Here is an 18788-nt window from a genome sequence, read left to right on the forward strand (position 1 = left end):
AGTTCCAAGTTTACCAGATTTCATTACGAAGATATCCCCAAAATTGCATCACCCCATCTGCACTCAACAGAACAATTGCTGCAATGTGACGTGGACCTTGTTGGCTTGGAAGGCTGATTTTGACCCACTTGACCCACCGCAGTCTGGGGGCCATAGGATCTCATCCTTTCATCGCATCTCGCCAATCTTGCCCAAAGGGTCCGACTGGGCACCAAGGGGACTGGTTGATACAGCCATGATCATCGATGCAAACGCGTTCATGTAAAAACATACGCTGGTCATCCCGCCACACAGGACTAGGGTAGTGCCAGGGACCAGACAGGAAACAGGACCTTTTCTTGATACCACACCCTACAGGTCAACGCAAGCCAAGAAAGTCCCCAAGAAGCTCCAAGCAGCCGGCCACTCCGCCTTAACCGGATCTTCATTCAGTTTCCTTGTTTTGTCCTACCCCAGTATTTGCAGTTCAACCACTCGCCCTGCGGCTCCTTGGCCCCAGCCCCTCCCATTTCTTGGCTAAAGCACTGCCTGCTGGATTGTCTGGGGGCCAAGATGGTTTTATTGGTCGCATGTGCTCGATGAGGCAATGCGATCTCCACTGATGGCACAGGTTATAGATCATCCATCAGCTTCGGTGGCAGCTATTCGTGAATTCGTCCCGAATATGATAGGTGCCGATAATTTTGGATAGCCCAGGCGTGATCAAACTCTCGGCATAATATTGGCATGCCGTGGTATTTAAAGGGCATTACATCTCTCGGGAACATCAACTTCATCCCCCTGCTGAAATCTCGAAGAAAGACAAAGCCCCTTACTCCGTTCTTAACAAAAACGAACCCGATCCCTGATTCATCACTTCCACAGCCATCATGCAAACCAAGATCGCCGTTTCTTTGCTCCTCGCTAGCCTGGCGGCGGCTGCTCCTCAGGCTACAGGCTCAAGTGACCCGGATGATATAAACATTCCTGCCAGTATCCAGGGCGAGCTTTTCTCCGCTCTACCTACCTCGGTGCAATCGGAGCTTCTGGCCGACCCCACTGGTGCTCTCCCCTCAATCTACAGCGAGTATGTGACCAAGACCGAGTGGATTTCGAGCCTACCATCGGATGTCCAGAGCTGGATCAGCGGCGCCGAATCCTCGCTCTCTGATAGTGCGTCTGATTCTGGCTCTGGCTCTGCCACGGCCACGGCCACAGCCACTGCCACTGCCACTGCCACTGCGACTACCACTGCCACTGGCAGTGACAACACCACCCTTACGGGCTCTTCATCTGGCACAGCCACCGACTCCAGCAGTGGAATTACAACCACCACCGCCGAGTCAACCGCAACGACCACTGACTCCGAGACCTCTGCCAGCAGCAGCGATGCAGCTTCCAGCAGCGCCGGATCGGAGACTTCGACTGGCGGTGCCCCGGCTGCCACTGGTGTGGGAATGGGCCTGGCTGGTGCTGCCGGAGTTCTGGGCGTGGCGCTTTTCCTGTAAAAGGAAAGCAGCAAGTGAAGACGCACTTGGTCTCCAGTTATGTCCAGTTTAGTCGAGGATGGTATCCATTCTTCTATTCTGTTGGGACTATGTGGCGGGCTAGTTTCAGTTTCGTTTGTTTCCATCAATAATGGGAGTGGTTGACCCCATTGTATTTACAATAATTGATTCCCCATGCACCAATGTTAGTCTTCTGGTTTGTGATATACCTACTACTAGTACAATTGTATAATCTTGTAATATAAGGTTCCCGGTGATCCGCAACGGTTCGTGTAATGTGTGACCTTTAGTTCCAAAATTAAAAGTACCCATGTACCTAGGACTGCTTGTAGTACATTTTATCCCATGATCCACATGTTCTTCTAATTATTCAGTCAAAACAAAGCCCAAAAAAATACCCCCCCCCCCGCCAAGATAAAGCCCACTCCAGTACCAGACCGTGTAGATACCTACAATGGTAAACTCCGAAGTAATCAAGCCTCAGTGGACATCCCTTTCAATTCCGAGCCCTATGAGACCGTAGTTTGTTAAGTCCGGGAATGTCTCCACTCACCCAATCAGCGAACCATTGCAAGTCGATCCAGATGGATCACCGCAGCCAATCACCTCATCCACAATGGTCAGCACAATCATCACCACCAATCGCACTTGATGGATTTGTCGTCACTTGCAGCTCTTGGGATTGATCTTGCACCTTTGGAGAACCTGAATACCGGCCAGACTACGGTCGCTGACCTTTCTAATGCCCCTGATTGGTGTGCTGCCCCTCTGAATGGAATGCATCTCCATTTTTTCCCCTTCGCTGACTTTCTCTGCGCTAATGAAGTTTTGCGTTTCCAGAGCGTTGAGGATCGGTGAGGACTGTGGCCAAAGAGTTGGCACAGAGTTATAAGGGACGTGCGTGGTCTCTCGTCTGTATTGAGAAATTTCTACTTCTAATTCACATTTGTTTCAACTCTCTTCTCTTCCTTTATACCACAAACGGAGGTATCATTGTTTTCGTTGCTTTCTGATCCACCATCCGAGACGGGTTCCACGACTCCATTCAGGCCTGGTTTTTGACGACCGATACCCCCATACCCCCCCCTTTTAAATCCCCCAGAGTTCTCTCGCCTTTTTTTCACCTTTTTTTTTCACTTCACTCCTCAAGAGTTCATGTGGCATCCTCTTTACCTTTTCCCGTAAACGTTGAACTTTGACGTCAGAGTTGCTTGCTACAGCTTGCATAGCTCCGGCAATCATTCGAAAGTCAACAATCTCCCGGGTTTCAGGCCACTTAGGATCGACACTTGGCACAAATCTTGTCAGATTGATTTCAATCGGCGAAATTTCAACAGTTTGGGAAGAATCAAAACTTAGCATCACTCAGCATCATGGCCCTCCTCTTCATCAAACAGAAGCTGTTCCCTATACAGCAATCAGACAAGTCGTCTAGTGAGTATTGTCCTGCAATTATGTTTCATATTTGCTTTTCCAGAACAAAGCAAACCCTTGGAAAAAGAATGGTCCGAAACTAACTCGTTTTCAATTAGACAAGCCCCTCCTCGCTCGTGGAGATGACGATGAGACCCTCCGCGGCGGCGACTCCGACCAGGACCTCGAGTCCCAGCGTTCGTACGATACCTTCGGACGATGCGAGAGCAATGACGATTCTACCGCCTCTACAACCAGTACACGGTCCCGCATCAACCCTCGTATCGTTTCGGATGCTATCCTCGGCCTTTCGGATGGATTGACGGTTCCTTTCGCCCTAAGCGCGGGTCTTTCTGCCCTGGGAAACACCAAGGTTGTTGTGCTGGGTGGTCTGGCTGAGCTTGCTGCGGGTGCAATCTCTATGGGACTTGGAGGCTATGTCGGAGCGAAGAGTGAAGCGTGAGTTTACTACCTCATCCCTTTGATCTATTTTTCTTTATTTGTGCAGCGACTGACAAGGAATTTTCCCTGCAGTGAATCATATGAGGCCACAGTTCGTGAGACACAGGCTTTAATTAAGAGCGATCCGCTCGAGACACAGTCTATGGTGCGCCAGACTTTCGCTCCATACGGACTCTCGCCTACTGCCATTGAAGATATCACACGCGACCTGCACGCTTCGCAAGACCGATTGCTCGAGTTCTTGTTGGCATTCCACCACCGCGAGTCTGCGCCTGACTGTAACCAGGCCTGGATCTCTGCCATCACCCTGGCTCTTGGATATTTCGTCGGTGGATTCATTCCTCTCATCCCCTACTTCATCCTCACTCAAGTCATCACCGCATTATATTGGAGTATCGGTGTCATGGGCATCACCCTGTTTGCCTTTGGATATACCAAGACTGCCGTTGTCCGTGGATGGTGTGGACGTGACAATATCATGGCAGGAACCTGGGGAGGTGTACAAATGTGCCTTGTTGGCGGCATTGCGGCCGGTGCAGCGATTGGATTGGTGCAGCTAATTGACACCAGTGGTGCTCAATAAACCTCCCCAAAAGGGGTTAAAAACTGCCTCGGCGATTAACGATTTCATGCCTGATTTAAAAAGCATTCTCGGAGTTTTATCATCCTCTCGACTCTCATCATGACTCTTCGTGAGTCTCATCAGCGAGCATTTGTCTTTAATATGTTATATTATCAAAAGATTATTTATTCTTCCTCATACCTACCTAGGTAGGTAACCCCCAATTGTAGTTTATACTTAGTACTTTCAAACTACATATATTGGATTATACTAGTAGTGGAACAGAACGATGTGAGACAAACGTAAATTTAGTAGATTCCACCTATTGGGATATCATTCACCCGGCCAAGGCTTTCTGCACCAAGGTTAGCGCTCGCTCCGATAATTTGAGCTTTAGCGCCTCGTCCCGACCAGCGGGAGACATCTTGCCCCAAGTCTTGCGCAATATATCCACCATCTTCTCCTCATCGCCGAGATCCTTCTCGAACTTGTCAAACTGGTCATCCAAGAAAACCAAACAGGCCACATCCTCCAACGTCTGCGTATCGGGGTCACCGGCCTTCAAATCCGCCTTTTGCACCATTGCCCCAACGCGTTCCGCCTCCTGCTCGCTATATCCAGCTTCTATACACATCTCTTTCACCAGCGCAGCCTGTCGTCGCTGTAGCCCGGCACGCCAGGAGTGATATCCGATCTTCGTAGCGGGGTAGGAGCTGCGCGGGACTTCCCAGCGGCGGAGGTGCTGGGCTCGAATGGCGAGTCGCAGAAGCTCGGGGGCATCAGGATTCAGGCGCTCAAGGTAGTATGTCATTTGTTCGGCGTAGTGGAGTTCGTAGGGCTTTGTAGTGTCGTTGGTGGTTATTGTGTTCGGGTCATCTTTGTGTGCGGCATCGATGCGCTCGAGGGCGCCGTCATACTTCGACATGGTAGATCGCGAGGGGTATAGAGAAGCAAGTTGTAAAGTCGCTTCGCTTTGCTTTGATTGAGGTCTGGAGACTGTCTCTTCTCCACGAGGGTTCGCAAAGGCAAAGTGCAGCGGTGTAAATTAACTGCGTTCAGCCGATAAGGTTGGTGGGGTTCCAATTTCCACATGTCGCGAATGGAATTACGCCGTCGCTGATTGGCTCTGGCGAAGTATACCCGGCCAGCGCAGCCATCCCAGCTTGGATATCCCTGCCACACCTCCCCGGTTCTATATTTTGAAGAATTTGACCACCCAAGTTCGACGCTAGGTCTAATACGTACTATCCTGACCCAAAAAAGGAAAAATAAGCATCCCAATCACCGGCAAATTAATCCCTTCCACTTGTTATTGCCAAGATTATTGGCACGACACAGCCATCCTTGGCGTCAACACCCCTAAATGAGTCAATTTTTATCTGATCCGATCTTTTCCCTCCAGAAGACTGTCGGCTTAATCAGATCTTTGACAAGCCTCAGAAACTTCTCGGCATCCAGTCGTTCAAAATGGAGGCCGATCCCTTTAACCTCCAACAATACAAGGCTGAGATCATCTCACAGAAGAAAAACTGGCTTCCTCTCCCTACCCAGCCAAACGAAAAGGTCAACAATTTCTACATTGAGCAAAATGAACTCATTGAAGGCTTTCTCTCAAGCGGTGACGAAGAGCGCCAAAACGCCATGGATATCGCGCAGAACGGTGGAAAGGTAAAACTTGCTGTGCGAGCTAGCTTTGTCGTCAATTTCTTCCTATTCGTCATTCAGCTCTATGCAGCTATCTCCACTGGTTCTCTTGCTCTCTTCGCTACGGCTGCCGACGCCTTCATGGATCTCGTGTCTTCGATTGTTATGCTCGTCACCTCCCGCATGTCCAACCGCCCTAAACCATACAAGTACCCCGTTGGACGTCGTCGCATCGAAACAATGGGAATCATCATGTTCTGTGCGCTCATGACGGTTGTCGGAGTGGAGTTGATCATTGAGTCGGCCAAAGCGCTGGCTGACGGGGAGACAGAGTCAAGTCAGCTTAAGCTGATTCCGTTGATCTGTGTTGGAGTCGCTATCTTCTCCAAGTTCTGCCTGTTCCTGTACTGTTATACTCTGCGACGGTACCCCGCTGCCCGCATCTTTTATATCGATCACCGAAATGATCTTGCGGTGAATGGCTTCGGTCTGATCATGTCGATTGTTGGAAATCGTCTCGTGTGGTATCTTGACCCCGTCGGTGCTTGCTGCATTGCTCTTCTTATCCTATTTTCGTGGGTGTCGACTGCTTTTGAACACATGTGGCTTATTGTGGGCAAATGTGCGCCCAGATCTTTCGTGAATAAGTGCATCTATGTGACGATGACACATGACCAGAGGATTCAAAAAGTGGATACGGTGAGTGTTTGACTGTGGCACAAGGGGATGGGATCAAATGCTAATGGATATTAGTGTCGCGCGTATCACTCCGGCCAGCAGCTATACGTGGAAGTCGACATTGTGATGGACCCAGAGACCAAACTCCGAGAGTCACACGACGTTAGTCAAGAACTGCAGCGCAAACTGGAGGGACTGGCAGATGTTGAGCGCGCATTTGTACATGTGGACTACGACTACCATCACGATGTCAACGAAGAGCATAGGCCACTATATGATGCTGATGGGACGGGCTCATCGATCCGGGAACTGGTCAAACGACTGTGGTCCCGAAATGATAAGCACGATCAGGGGAATGCGATGTAGATAGGAAATATCTCTCTCTGCATTTTACGGAGAGTATTGGCAGCCTTAGTTATGGCTTATAAGCAGTCAAGTAGACGAATTACGCCGGTTGCATGTATTCAGGGTACCGACATCGACTGGGTCGCCAAGGTCTTGTCTCTCATGCCAAGAAGGGCGCAGCAAATCCTCTCTCTTATAAAGTGGACATAATTTTCTCAAAATACCCCAAGTGTACTTAGTCCCATGAATAACATGGACAACAATATTGCCCTTGAGAGTGGAAACCCGGCGGCGTTCTCGTCTGCCGCGGATCCCTTCGATCTGTCAAGCAGACTACAGTCTCCACCAGAGGCCAACACATCTCGTAAGAGAACACTGTATTACAGCCCATTCGACAAATCACAAACAAAAACACAAAACTTGACCAACTACTACGACACCCAAAACAAACATATTGTCCGTCTCCTCAAGCCCGTCCACGAACATGTCCGCGAAGCCGCCGAGGCAGAAGAATCCCAGCAACTCCAATATAGTATCGCCGTGTACTCGTCCTTCATCTGCAACATATATCTCTCTGGGCTCCAGGTCTATGGCGCTGTGGCTTCGGGCTCACTTTCTCTCTTCACAACCATGGCAGACTCGATTTTCGATCCGCTCTCGAACGTGACCCTCATCATCTGCAATCGTCAAGCCAAAAAGGCCGTGAGCCACAAGTTTCCAGTGGGCACATCACGCATTGAAACGGCAGGGAACATCTTCTTCTCTTTCATCATGATGGCGGTGTCCCTGATCCTTGTAGCATTTTCCTGTCAGGAACTTGCTGAAGGCGGCTCAACAGCCTTCTATCTCCCCTCCGTGATCGCTGTATCCGTCGCATTCTTTGTGAAACTATGTCTCTTTATCTACTGTTTTGCCTTGCGGAATAAGTACTCGCAGGTCCGGATTCTCTGGGAAGACCACCGAAACGATCTCTTCATCAATGGCTTTGGTATCCTCACCTCAGTCGGCGGGTCAAAGCTCAAATGGTGGATTGACCCAATGGGTGCAATCATTCTTTCTCTCCTTATCTTAGGTCTATGGCTCAACACCTCGATTGGCGAGTTCAAGCTGCTCATCGGTGTTTCCGCCGATGCCGATACGTTGAATCTTATTACCTATATTGCCATGACGCATAGCGACCATGTTCAGGCAGTCGATACTGTTCGTGCATATCATTGTGGTCCGCGACTTATTATTGAGGTAGATGTGGTTATGCGTCCTTATGAGACACTGAAAACATGCCATGATATTGCAGAGGATCTTCAGATAAAGCTAGAGAGCTTGCCTGATGTTGAGCGCGCTTTTGTCCATGTTGACTATGAAACAACGCATCAACCTGAGCATTCTAAGAAAGATATTTAAATTGAGTTTCAAAGTTTGGATGACGAAGATAAATGGGGGTCCGGGGGTTCAAGTTATTGATAAAAGTTGCGTATTATAATTTGAGTGTTTGTACCTTTGAAACATTGGAATTAAGCATGGCCTGATGACCTGAGCTGATCAGGATGTGTCTGAGGGCGAAGCGACTAGACCTCCTTGAGCCATGCCATACTTGCTCAAGTACTATAATTTCAACATACTATTAAATGTTCCAGGTTAGGTAACTAGTAGCCACAAGGTTAAGCAAATGAATAGGTATCTGGTCACCTGCCTTGAAGTCTACTGTTCGTCCGTCCGTCTGAAGCGTTATGGGTGGACGGACGGCTTGGAAGGGACTATATCTCATAGTTCAATATTTACCTAATTACTACATAGTATCTAAGGTATATCTTAATTTAGATACTTTTAATTAGCCGAAACTCTAAGCTCTAATTTGTGCCGATTTGATAATACTTGTCTTTATTTCAGCTAGTATAAGGAGAATCGTTGTTTGTAGAGCCTTTGGATCAAGCGCGAGTAGCCTGGGTAATCACTTGAAGCGAAACAACATTTGATTTATGAGCTTTCTCTAATACTGCCCAGCTTGGGCAGTCCAAAAATCCACCTTCCATGGCTTCCGCTATGTTCAAGTCGATTGATGGCCGAGAAATGGAAGTCCCCTAGATTTTTGACAGCCACAGCAATTGTTATTCACACAGACATTAAAAAAAAGGGGTTGTTTGAATGTTCAAACGCGCTCCTGAACCGAATTCACAGCGTTCTATCAAAATACTCATTTTCAAGTTCTTTTCTCATGATGAAAAGACCGAACTGATAGTATACTAGTATTAGACAATACCTAGGTATCTACTGGGGAATGTGAAGCAATTTCTTTATTCAATGAACAGCCTGGAGCGTAGCACTCAACCTGCTCCCCTCGTCTCTTCTCATTTCTATATCTTCGCATGTACTACCCCTGTTGTGATTATCGTGCAAACGCCCAGGGTATCCTAGGATTGAGCAATGTGGGGCGGGCACATTGTACGACTCGGTTGGGCCGTCAAAATTTAGTGCTAGTCTTGTCCGCGTCTCTGACTAAACCAACCTCAACAGTGACAACACATAATACCTCTTGAAGATGAGCGGATACACACACTCAGAGCCCTTTGATATAGGCCTACTTCCTGTGGGTACACTACATCGAGTCTACTACGAGCAATATGGAAGAAAGGATGGAAAGCCAGGTCCGCTTTTGAAAGATTCCGCGTCGAGGTGGAAAGTTGTTAATTAGCAAACAGTCATTTTCTTGCACGGAGGTCCCGGAGGCTGCACTTCAAGAAAAAACACGACCTATTTTGACCCAGCCATCTACAGAGTGATCCTACTTGATCAACGAGGCACGGGGAAATCCAAGCCCGCTACTGAGCTGCGTGAAAACAGCACGCCGGACCTTGTTTCTGATATCGAAGAACTTCGTCAACATCTGTCAATCTCCAAATGGCATCTTATATTCGGTGGGTCCTGGGGCACGACACTCGCTCTTCTGTATTCCCAAGCTTACCCGCAGTTCGTGGGGTCGTTGATTTTGCGGGGGATTTTTACGGCCAGCAAGTCGGAGGTTGCGTGGTCACGAGGACCATTGGGCGCGGCCAACATCTTCCCTGAAGAATGGGATGCCTTCCAACGCTATCTTCCCGAATATGAGCGTCATGATATGACCGCTGCATATTACAAGCGACTTACAAGTGATGACCATACAACAAAGATAGCAGCGGCCAAAGAATGGAATCGGTGGGACTTGAGTATTGGGGAGCTGAGGATTGACGAAGGTGGCTTCAAGCAATTAGATGATGATGCATGGTCTTTGGCGCATGCTCTCATGGAGGCGCATTATTCGGCGCATTGCTTTTGGTTGGAGGACAGACAGATTCTCAAGCCAGAGAACTTGGCAAAAATCCGGCATATTCCTGGTAAGCAGATAAGGCCTGAGGTCTCTGGGTTTCACCCGTATTGATGTTTAGTAGTCACCATCATACAGGGCCGATATGACATGGTCTGTCCCCCACAAACTGCTTGGGAGCTGCACCGGTCTTTGCCCAAGTCACGACTAATTTGGATCCCTGACGCTGGCCATAGTGCAAGGGTATGGAATAATCTTCGTACTAACATATCTGTTTTTGGACAAACGCTGATATCGAGCAGGAGCCTGGGACCCGTCTCGAGTTAATTCGAGCATGCGATGAGAACGCTGTCCAGGATTTCGATACCCGCATCTAAATTCGAAAAAAAAAACGAGAAACTTCTATTCAAGTTACTGACTTAGTCAAGGTCTAACTTGAAAATCTTCGAATACAATTCAACAAATTTAACATATTCGTGACTCATAATGCCAGAGGCACTTAGAAAACATAAAACCCTATGGACACGCCCTTCACTCATTCTATGTCTCCGACGCTTTAGCAGAATCTGTAGCTGCTGCGTCTTCCATCTTGGCTTCCTCTTCCTTCCTGAGATTGGTTGGGGTTTCATCAAGAACAATATCTCCGTCCTTATCGGCTGGAATTGCGTCAGAAGTAGATTGCTGAGTGTCAGCAGGACCATCGGCTCCCGCACCCTGGGGTTCTTGTTCACCAAGCGTCATCTCAACTCCCTGTCCATCCTGCAGACCTAGATCCTGAACGCCCAAAACAGGGGGTCCGCGAGCGTGAGGAACCTCTTCAGATGAATCTGCAGGTGGGGAGCCAGCGGTGACAGCACTGTCTTCAGGCTCAATCGGAGGCATGGCAGTATCCGGGACGTGTGATTCTCCAGTTTCCATATTGTGACCTTGCGCGGATCCCGAATCTTCTGTGGATGTAATTGTTAGCTCAAACTTCCAACGGCTCGTCGGCAATCGAAGAGGGGCGCAGAAAGCTAGTAATTGATAGACGTACCATCTTCCATTTGTGACATACCCTCGGCCCCGAAGGAAGCATTGGTCAACCACGGAATCGGGGTGAGAAGCGCACCACCCAAGGACTCGTCACTTCCCAAGCTATGCGCGTAGTCGGGAGTAAGATATGTCCCGGCGCTGTTGCTTGGCTGAACAGAACCATTCGGCTGGGGCTTCGTATTTGCTGGTGTGGTGAATGGAAAAATAGCCGCATCGCTAGTCACAGATATGACACGGTCCACAGCACGCAGATAAGCGGGTAATGTTCGGTAGTGAGCGGTCGGGCGAAGGATAAGCTCAGCAAACCGCTGGATTGTGTGCGGTGGCTTGCTCGTGAAGAACGATTGGATCGATGAGCGGATAGAGCTTAGCAGTTGTGCAAGCTGGGGTGGAAGGGCGTCGCTGGCTTGCGAAGATGACTGTGGTTGCGAATCTGGAACGCGCTCGGTGGACGCAAGTGGGGTAGTCGCCGCCGCCGGCTGTGCAGGACTCTGCGGGTCGCCTGGAGCTGTATTCTCTTTGTTGCGACTCTCAGGGGGGACATTATTGGTGTCGGTTTGTGGGGATAGAAATTGAGTGTACGGCTGAGATCTCGGGGGCGCCTTGGGCATGGGAAACACATTGTATATGATCTTAGAAAAGCTTGTTAGCAATCATTTATCTTGAAAAGTATCGCATGGTGAAAACACACATCTTCCAGCCGCTCTAGTAGTGGTTCGACCATGGTAGCCCATTTGTCACTGAATTTAAACCATCAGTATCGCGTCGTCCATAACACACGTTGCTTCATAACTGCAGACGTACAGATCAATCGAGCCGCCATTAGCGACGGTCTCCAAGGCTTCTTCATCTGTCGCAACAATGTCAGCTTCGTCCACATCCGAGAATAGGTCCGCGCCACTCACCCAAAGACATTGTGATGGTTGGGGCTACTCGGTGGCACAAGCTGCGATGAGATGTCGGCCATAGCTGGGGCGGTAGCGTGGAAAGCCGCTGATTGGCCAGGAGTGAATCTTATCGATAGCGATCATGGGGCAAATCACACACGTGACTCTCCAATTTTCGGCGGGGCAGGAACGAATGAGTCGATGAGTCTTGTCGCGCCTTCTCTTTTCCCCCAGGTTTTGCCTGTTCCGACTGGAATTTCCCATCAATCTCCCGAATATACTTTTTTCGACCCCTCAAATACAATGTGGAATTCTCCCAAGGTGGGAATTCTCGGCGGCGGCCAGCTGGGCCGCATGCTTGTTGAGTCTTGCAACAGGTTGAACATCCAGGCCAACGTCCTGGATGCCGAGAACTCCCCAGCCAAGCAGATCAGCTTTCACGATGGCCATGTCACGGGATCATTCAAGGAGCGTGAGGCCGTTCGCCAATTGGCCAAATCTTGCGACGTTATGACCGCCGAAATCGAGCACGTCGATACTTACGCCCTCGAGGAAGTCGCTTCTCAGGTCCGAGTCGAGCCTAGCTGGCAAGCAATTCGCACAATCCAGAACAAGTTCAACCAGAAAGAGCACCTTCGCAAATACGGCATCCCCATGGCGGACCACCGTGAACTGGTCGAGAATACCCCGGAGGAATTGGCTCGGGTTGGAGAGCAGTTGGGCTATCCGATGATGTTGAAATCGAAGACAATGGCCTACGATGGACGTGGTATGTGGCCTTGGAAAGAGGACTCTTGGTCTCAACAGAATCCTGACGATTTTTACTAGGTAACTTCCGCGTGAACTCCAAGGCCGATATCCCCGAAGCTCTCGAGACTCTCAAGGACCGACCCTTGTACGCAGAGAAGTGGGCCTATTTCAAGATGGTGCGCATTATGCCAACTCTATCTACACATTTGTTTCTATTCCAAAAAAAAAAGCTCCATAACTAATGATATCTCAGGAATTGGCCGTCATGGTCATCAAGACCAAGGACGAGGTGTTGTCATACCCTACCGTGGAGACGGTTCAGGAGGACTCAATATGCAAACTGGTCTATGCGCCAGCTCGCAACGTACCAGAAGCCATCAACGAGCAGGCACAGGCTCTTGCACGAAAGGCTGTTTCTGCCTTCGAGGGCAAGGGTGCCTTTGGCGTAGAGATGTTCCTTCTTGAAGACAACAGCCTCATGCTGTGCGAGCTTGCTAGCCGCATCCACAACTCCGGCCACTACACCATTGAGGGGTGCGCTCTGTCACAGTTTGACAGCCACATTCGCGCCATCATGGACCTCCCCATCCCCGCTAAGAGCCTTGAAATTCGTCAACCCTCTGTCATGCTCAACATTATCGGTGGTGCTACCCCCGACTCGCACTTGAAAGCGGCCGAGTATGCTCTCTCGATCCCCAATGCCAGCATTCACCTTTATAGCAAAGGAGCCGCCAAGCCTGGTCGGAAAATGGGACACATCACTGTGACTGCTGGCACCATGCACGAGGCTGAAACTATGATTCAGCCTCTGGTTGACGTTGTGGACGAGATGCGGGCCCAGCGTACTGATATCAAGACCAAGGCACAGAAGTCGGGCCCTTCAAAGCCCGCGCCCCAAGTTGCAGTTGTTATGGGCTCCGACAGTGATCTTAAGACACTTGTGCCTGGCCTGAAGCTGCTGCAAAACTACTTTGGTATCGAGCCCGATGTCGAGATTACGTCTGCTCACCGAACCCCGGATTACATGGCGGAGTACGCGGCTGAGGCCGCGTCGCGCGGTATCAAGGTCATCATCGCCGCTGCCGGCGGTGCCGCTCATCTTCCTGGCATGGCTGCTGCCCACACTGCTCTTCCCGTCATTGGCGTCCCCGTCAAGGGAAGCTCCCTGGATGGCGTCGACAGCCTCTACAGTATTGTCCAGATGCCTCGTGGTAAGTTTTCATGTCTTGTTCAATTTTATAGACAAATACTAATCAGAATTGTGCAGGTGTTCCCGTGGCCACTGTTGGAATCAACAACAGCATCAATGCGGCGCTTCTGGCAGCTCGCATCCTGGGCTCCTTCGACCCAGCCATCCAGCGCAAGGTCGAGGCCTATGCCGAAGAGGCACGCGCCGAGAACATGGAGAAGAAGGGCACCAAGATGCGCGAGTTGGGCTGGGAGAAGTACTTTGAGCAGATGTAGAGACTGTTCTTCTCTGTAATTTCTACTTTCACTTTCAGACATACCCCAGTCTTACCAGCATGCGTAAGAAAGAAAGAAAAAATGAGGCAGACGAAGGAACAAGAAAGCGATTGCTTTTCCCAAAATTCTCATCTGCACATGATACAGATGCTATATTCCCGCGAACTATATGATAGAGAGGACACTTTTGATACAAGGTTTTAGACGACAATGAATGACATATCCCAATCGGTAAATTGGACATCAATTACATCATGAAATTGGCAGTAGGAACCGCAAACGGAAAATTAGGTTCAATGGAAAAAGATCTGGGCTTCGATCAACCTTCCACGAAATGATACCGTGGAATATTTGAAGGTTAAATGTCAGGAGTATATTGGACTTCGGCCGGAGTCCGAATTCACACCCTTTAAACGGTTAGCCCATGACCATCCCTACCGGATACTCTCAGCCAAGTGTTGAGGGATTCTTGTCCAAGAAAGTTTAAGCCAAAGCTACCCCGGGCAGCGAAGAAACTTGAATTCAGAGGATTACCCCCTTTTAGTTGGTTGGTCCAATTAGAAGGCAGTATCCTTTCACCGCCTCCGCGTGTTCGGGCGTAAGGCATAAAGATTGGAATGACTAAAGGACGAACATAATCTGGGGCTTATGGAACCTCTTCTTCCTAAGCTTAGGGTACCTTCCCTCAAACATCCCTTATCTCTGTGAGCACTGATCAAGTGGCATTTCATTGGTCGAAAATGGCACCACTGATGCTTTCACATGAAAACTAGAGGTGAGAATGAGTGAGAACTCTGGCCAAATCCTCCGTATTATGATTTGATTTGAACCCAGTCTCATATTGAATATCACAAACCCCTGGGTATGTAAAGAGATCGAGGACACGAGACATCTTCCGCGTGCAGACTCTCCCAATTGGACGACAGACGCCACCATGGGGCACTCGCCCGGGTTGTTAAGCCGTTATCGGGGCCAAAGCGATTAACCTTTCCATGGCTAGGTTCCCCTCACGCGGTTCACCTATCGCACTTCATTCTCTGGTCGCCTCCATTGCTTGTCTCCACAAAATGGAGTATCTAGGCCAATCGTGTTTGGGGCATATCGACTACGGGGTCGGTTATTATCTCGTGTTCTCCGCCGCCTCCTGTACCTTTTTTTGCCTCACATCTCACTTGCGTATCTCTCTGGCTTGATGCCTACCTAGTCTTCTTCCTATACATATGCCCCCCCTCGGCTCCATATTCCTTATATTTGATCTGTCTATACGGAGTACATATGGTGCTCGTCTAATTCTAGCCTTACATCCCGCCTACTCCGCTGTCTTAACCGCCATTGACTTGGTTACAAATCCGATGAATATCTTGTAACTTTCAACCTCCCGACCTGCGCTCCTCCACCCTCGACTACAGGCAGAGAATATGCCCTTATGTCCATCAGTGGCATCCTCGGCAGTAACTACGGCCTAGCCGCACGTTCAACTACCGACAACATTGCTGAACGTACCGCCGTTGCATGTCTCACCGCGATCGCCTGGTACAACGCATTAGAACTTATCGTCCTCTGCTTCACCACCTTTAAACGTTATGGCGGTTGCTACTTTTGGTGCCTCCTCATCTCCTCAATCAGCATCATCCCCTTCGGCTTGGGATATCTCCTCATTATCTTCAATGTCTACGACAGCTATTTCTCAGTGGCGATGGAGCTCATCGCCTGGATTTGCATGGTAACCGGTCAATCGCTGGTCCTTTGGTCACGATTGCATCTGGTCGTACATAGCCCCACCGTCCTTCGCTGGACACTCGCCATGATAATAGTCGATGCAATAATCTTCCACATCCCTGCATCCGTCCTCGAACTCGGCAGCCACTCCAATAAATCAGATCTCTTCACATCAGGCTTCAATATCTTCGAGCGCATTCAATTGATCGCTTTTTCCGTCCAAGAAGCCATCCTGTCTATGATATACTCCTGGGAAGCAGTGCGACTCTTGAACCTCCGCCCAAGGGGCAATTACCGGGGCACTCTAGTCCAATTGTTGGTAGTTAATCTCGCGATGATCTGCATGGACGCCGCAATTATCGGCGTTCAATACTCTGGCCTCTTCGACGTCCACGTTACCCTGAAAGCATTCGCCTACAGCGTCAAACTCAAATTAGAATACGCCATCCTGGGCAAACTCGTCGACGCCACGACGCAAAAGTTCGGCAGCAGCGGCGTTTCCGCCCCGACCGACCTGTCGGAATTCGTGGATCTCTCCCACCATCCCAACAACCAGCCCCCAGCAGATAGCGACAGCCAGGCGCGAATATGGGACGATCCGGAAAATATTGCTCTGCAGCAGACTCGTGTGTCATCGAAGCTATCTTCCGATCCACGAGTCAGTGAGACCGCAACGCCTGATTCAAATCGGAGCGTGCTGCAATGATGAAATTAATGTAAATAATTATCTATAACGACCTTGCATAAACTAGAAGCAAAATGATACATGTATATATTTAGATTTCTTTTCTTTTCTCTAACCTAGAATGTACTAGCCGTGGGACTGGATATCGACCGCCCATGCACTTTAAGAGTAATGAGCAAATTTGAACACCGTGACATCCATTCGGGAACTTGAAGGCACCTACTAGTAGTTGACCTTGTACGATTCTACATCGCTCCCGGGCCAGAGACAAAGTAGAGGGCCTGGCTTTGGCATAATATGGATAGTATTCATGTACCTAGGTAGTCGAGTCTCAATATCTCTGCATGTTTCAATCTTCCTTCTCTAGTCTTACCTTGGTAAAGATTATAGGTGTGCCAACTTGAAGTCAACGCCTACGTTGGAAACTTTTATATCGAATTCGAAACTTGAAGTAATCAGTCTATAAGGATATCACTGACATACCTAGGTACGACTATTCCAATTTCAACTTGAAGCTTCCAATCTTCAAGTTGTTTAGAACACCGACTCCGTTGCAGCCTTCCTCCTGCCAGTGCCCCGATTGAACACATCCTGCGCAAGCCTTGGCAAGTCAACGAATAAAGCACTGATCATGACAGAGCCATGACCTCGTTCAAGAGTTGCAGGCTAGCAGCCCTAGAGGTCTCTCCTAGTACCAATTCACCACGGAGCGTGTTTATTACTCCTCTGTCCATATACCCAATTATTTTCTAGTATCGGGTGAGGGGAAGCAGTTCCCCCGCTCTTATCGTCGGATGCCGCCGCGTGCTTTAAAAAGAGTTCAAGTTTCAAGGTGATGGGGCTACATGACAGCGGTATAGATATCTTATGCTTACCTAGTAGGTAGATATATCTAACAATCAGTACCCCCAACCTGGGAATCCTTAGTACTTTTATCAACCACGGCCTTAGTCCGACCTGACAGCAGACACCATGACAACACCAACCACTCTTTCCCCATTGACCTCCGCACAGCTCGATAACGGTGCATCTCGATGCTTGGCCCTCCAACAGTCTGGCCAAGATATACACGGAAAGAGACCATTCGCAGCCATTCTACTAGCCCCAGATAACACGACGCAGCTCATGTCATCGCTGTCGCTGTCACACGTACGCCATGCGGAATGCGAACTCGCCCGCAATGCCGCCGATAACTATTCATGGGAGTATCTCGCCGGGTGTACCATGATATCAACCTGGGAGCCATGCGCCATGTGCGCGGGAACCGTTTACTGGGCGCATATCGGTCGGCTGGTGTACCTGGCCTCGGAGAAAACACTACAAGGCTTGATCGGGGCAGGAAATCCGGAGAATCTCACTTTGGACCTACCTTGTCGCGATATATTTGTGGCCGGGCAGACTAAGGTGGAGGTGATAGGGCCATTGACGCGCGAGGGATGGGAGAGACGCGTTGTTGATGACGCCCGGCGGTACTGGTCGAAGCACGGCCAGTCGTGAGGTATCACATGTCATGCAAGAAATAGCTTGCGGAATTGCTCTGAAGGAATTAAAACTGGAAGATAAATGATGTATGTATAAGGTTTCCAACCAATTAACAAATGATAATCTTCGGAGTAGTCCCGAGAGTGTCTTGTTTGCGGATCTTCATCTGCATGTAATTCTGTGGCCTGATTTCTTCGAGAATTGGAGATTGCAAAGAGCGGTGATTTTGCTTCACGGGGCTCATTACGCCCTGATCTGACGGAAATGAAAGAGGCTAATGCTGAATCGGGAATTAGAAGAAAGGGAAAAAAGGAGACATGGATCTGCTAGAGGATCAAAGCACTCCACTGTGGATAATTAACGGGAGCTTTATCCAAGCGCAACCCACATGGCAGAACCTTGGAGAGCAAAATTGCCAAAGATTTGTCAACCAGGAACGCTTGACCCTTCTAGGGAATTTTGTAGTGATCTCCGAAGAGCGGACAACGCCGCTGAAGTATCTGCACAGCCCCTGCGGAGTTTAGCCACAGATTTTCGATCTACTTACATTTTGGGCCTTCTCTCCTAATGTTGAGGAACGAGAAGAGCCCGACTGGAGTCCCCACCCCAATTTCTATGTGGCTGTGTCAAAGAATCAGAAAATTAAGTTAATGGAGCGCAGGAGTCGCATGCTGATCGCTCGGAGGAGCAGCCGCAGCCGAAATCAATAGTTTGGGCGCAGGGGAGAGACCAAAGAGGGGGGGGAGGGGAGATGCCATTGACGACACTTTCATTGTATTTTTAAGTGGTACGCGGCGTTGATTGAAAGCATCAGAGGAAAGGATATTGGATGGTGCCATGTCATCTCGAGCGACGCAGGATTGACGTCAAGTTGATGCGG

The 18788-nt window shown here is 49.3% G+C and overlaps 10 protein-coding genes across 10 annotated transcripts; 8 read left to right on the forward strand and 2 right to left on the reverse strand.

Moving 5' to 3' along the window:
- Positions 1-869: 869 nt before the first annotated feature.
- On the forward strand, positions 870-1487 carry N7533_005861 (uncharacterized protein; the record flags this gene model as incomplete). Its single annotated transcript, XM_057102511.1, has 1 exon — positions 870-1487. One exon carries the CDS (start codon positions 870-872, stop codon positions 1485-1487), a length of 618 nt encoding a protein of 205 aa, XP_056962141.1.
- A 1373-nt stretch (positions 1488-2860) lies between these two features.
- N7533_005862 (VIT1/CCC1 transporter family protein) lies at positions 2861-3945 on the forward strand (the record flags this gene model as incomplete). The annotated part of the gene is made up of 3 exons (XM_057102512.1): positions 2861-2921; positions 3020-3359; positions 3435-3945. The coding sequence occupies 3 exons, from the start codon at positions 2861-2863 to the stop codon at positions 3943-3945; spliced, it is 912 nt and encodes a 303-aa protein (XP_056962142.1).
- Positions 3946-4261: 316 nt separating this feature from the next.
- On the reverse strand, positions 4262-4849 carry N7533_005863 (DUF4202 domain-containing protein; the record flags this gene model as incomplete). The annotated part of the gene is made up of 1 exon (XM_057102513.1): positions 4262-4849. The coding sequence occupies one exon, from the start codon at positions 4847-4849 to the stop codon at positions 4262-4264; it is 588 nt and encodes a 195-aa protein (XP_056962143.1).
- A 542-nt stretch (positions 4850-5391) lies between these two features.
- N7533_005864 (cation diffusion facilitator family transporter) lies at positions 5392-6612 on the forward strand (the record flags this gene model as incomplete). The annotated part of the gene is made up of 2 exons (XM_057102514.1): positions 5392-6267; positions 6322-6612. The coding sequence occupies 2 exons, from the start codon at positions 5392-5394 to the stop codon at positions 6610-6612; spliced, it is 1167 nt and encodes a 388-aa protein (XP_056962144.1).
- A 231-nt stretch (positions 6613-6843) lies between these two features.
- N7533_005865 (cation diffusion facilitator family transporter) lies at positions 6844-7992 on the forward strand (the record flags this gene model as incomplete). The annotated part of the gene is made up of 1 exon (XM_057102515.1): positions 6844-7992. One exon carries the CDS (start codon positions 6844-6846, stop codon positions 7990-7992), a length of 1149 nt encoding a protein of 382 aa, XP_056962145.1.
- Positions 7993-9127: 1135 nt separating this feature from the next.
- On the forward strand, positions 9128-10266 carry N7533_005866 (uncharacterized protein; the record flags this gene model as incomplete). Its single annotated transcript, XM_057102516.1, has 4 exons — positions 9128-9233; positions 9288-9959; positions 10014-10132; positions 10192-10266. The coding sequence occupies 4 exons, from the start codon at positions 9128-9130 to the stop codon at positions 10264-10266; spliced, it is 972 nt and encodes a 323-aa protein (XP_056962146.1).
- A 163-nt stretch (positions 10267-10429) lies between these two features.
- Positions 10430-11836, reverse strand: N7533_005867 (uncharacterized protein; the record flags this gene model as incomplete). The annotated part of the gene is made up of 5 exons (XM_057102517.1): positions 10430-10836; positions 10923-11553; positions 11613-11661; positions 11726-11771; positions 11827-11836. 5 exons carry the CDS (start codon positions 11834-11836, stop codon positions 10430-10432), a joined length of 1143 nt encoding a protein of 380 aa, XP_056962147.1.
- Positions 11837-12111: 275 nt separating this feature from the next.
- N7533_005868 (phosphoribosylaminoimidazole carboxylase ADE2) lies at positions 12112-14022 on the forward strand (the record flags this gene model as incomplete). The annotated part of the gene is made up of 4 exons (XM_057102518.1): positions 12112-12577; positions 12637-12734; positions 12812-13769; positions 13826-14022. 4 exons carry the CDS (start codon positions 12112-12114, stop codon positions 14020-14022), a joined length of 1719 nt encoding a protein of 572 aa, XP_056962148.1.
- Positions 14023-15448: 1426 nt separating this feature from the next.
- Positions 15449-16447, forward strand: N7533_005869 (uncharacterized protein; the record flags this gene model as incomplete). The annotated part of the gene is made up of 1 exon (XM_057102519.1): positions 15449-16447. The coding sequence occupies one exon, from the start codon at positions 15449-15451 to the stop codon at positions 16445-16447; it is 999 nt and encodes a 332-aa protein (XP_056962149.1).
- Positions 16448-17398: 951 nt separating this feature from the next.
- N7533_005870 (nucleoside deaminase) lies at positions 17399-17923 on the forward strand (the record flags this gene model as incomplete). The annotated part of the gene is made up of 1 exon (XM_057102520.1): positions 17399-17923. The coding sequence occupies one exon, from the start codon at positions 17399-17401 to the stop codon at positions 17921-17923; it is 525 nt and encodes a 174-aa protein (XP_056962150.1).
- Positions 17924-18788: the final 865 nt, after the last annotated feature.

The sequence above is a fragment of the Penicillium manginii genome (assembly GCF_028828005.1).
Source record: "Penicillium manginii strain IBT 31320 chromosome Unknown utg000004l:1.0-7231830.0:1.0-7236170.0, whole genome shotgun sequence".
NCBI lineage: Eukaryota > Fungi > Ascomycota > Eurotiomycetes > Eurotiales > Aspergillaceae > Penicillium > Penicillium manginii.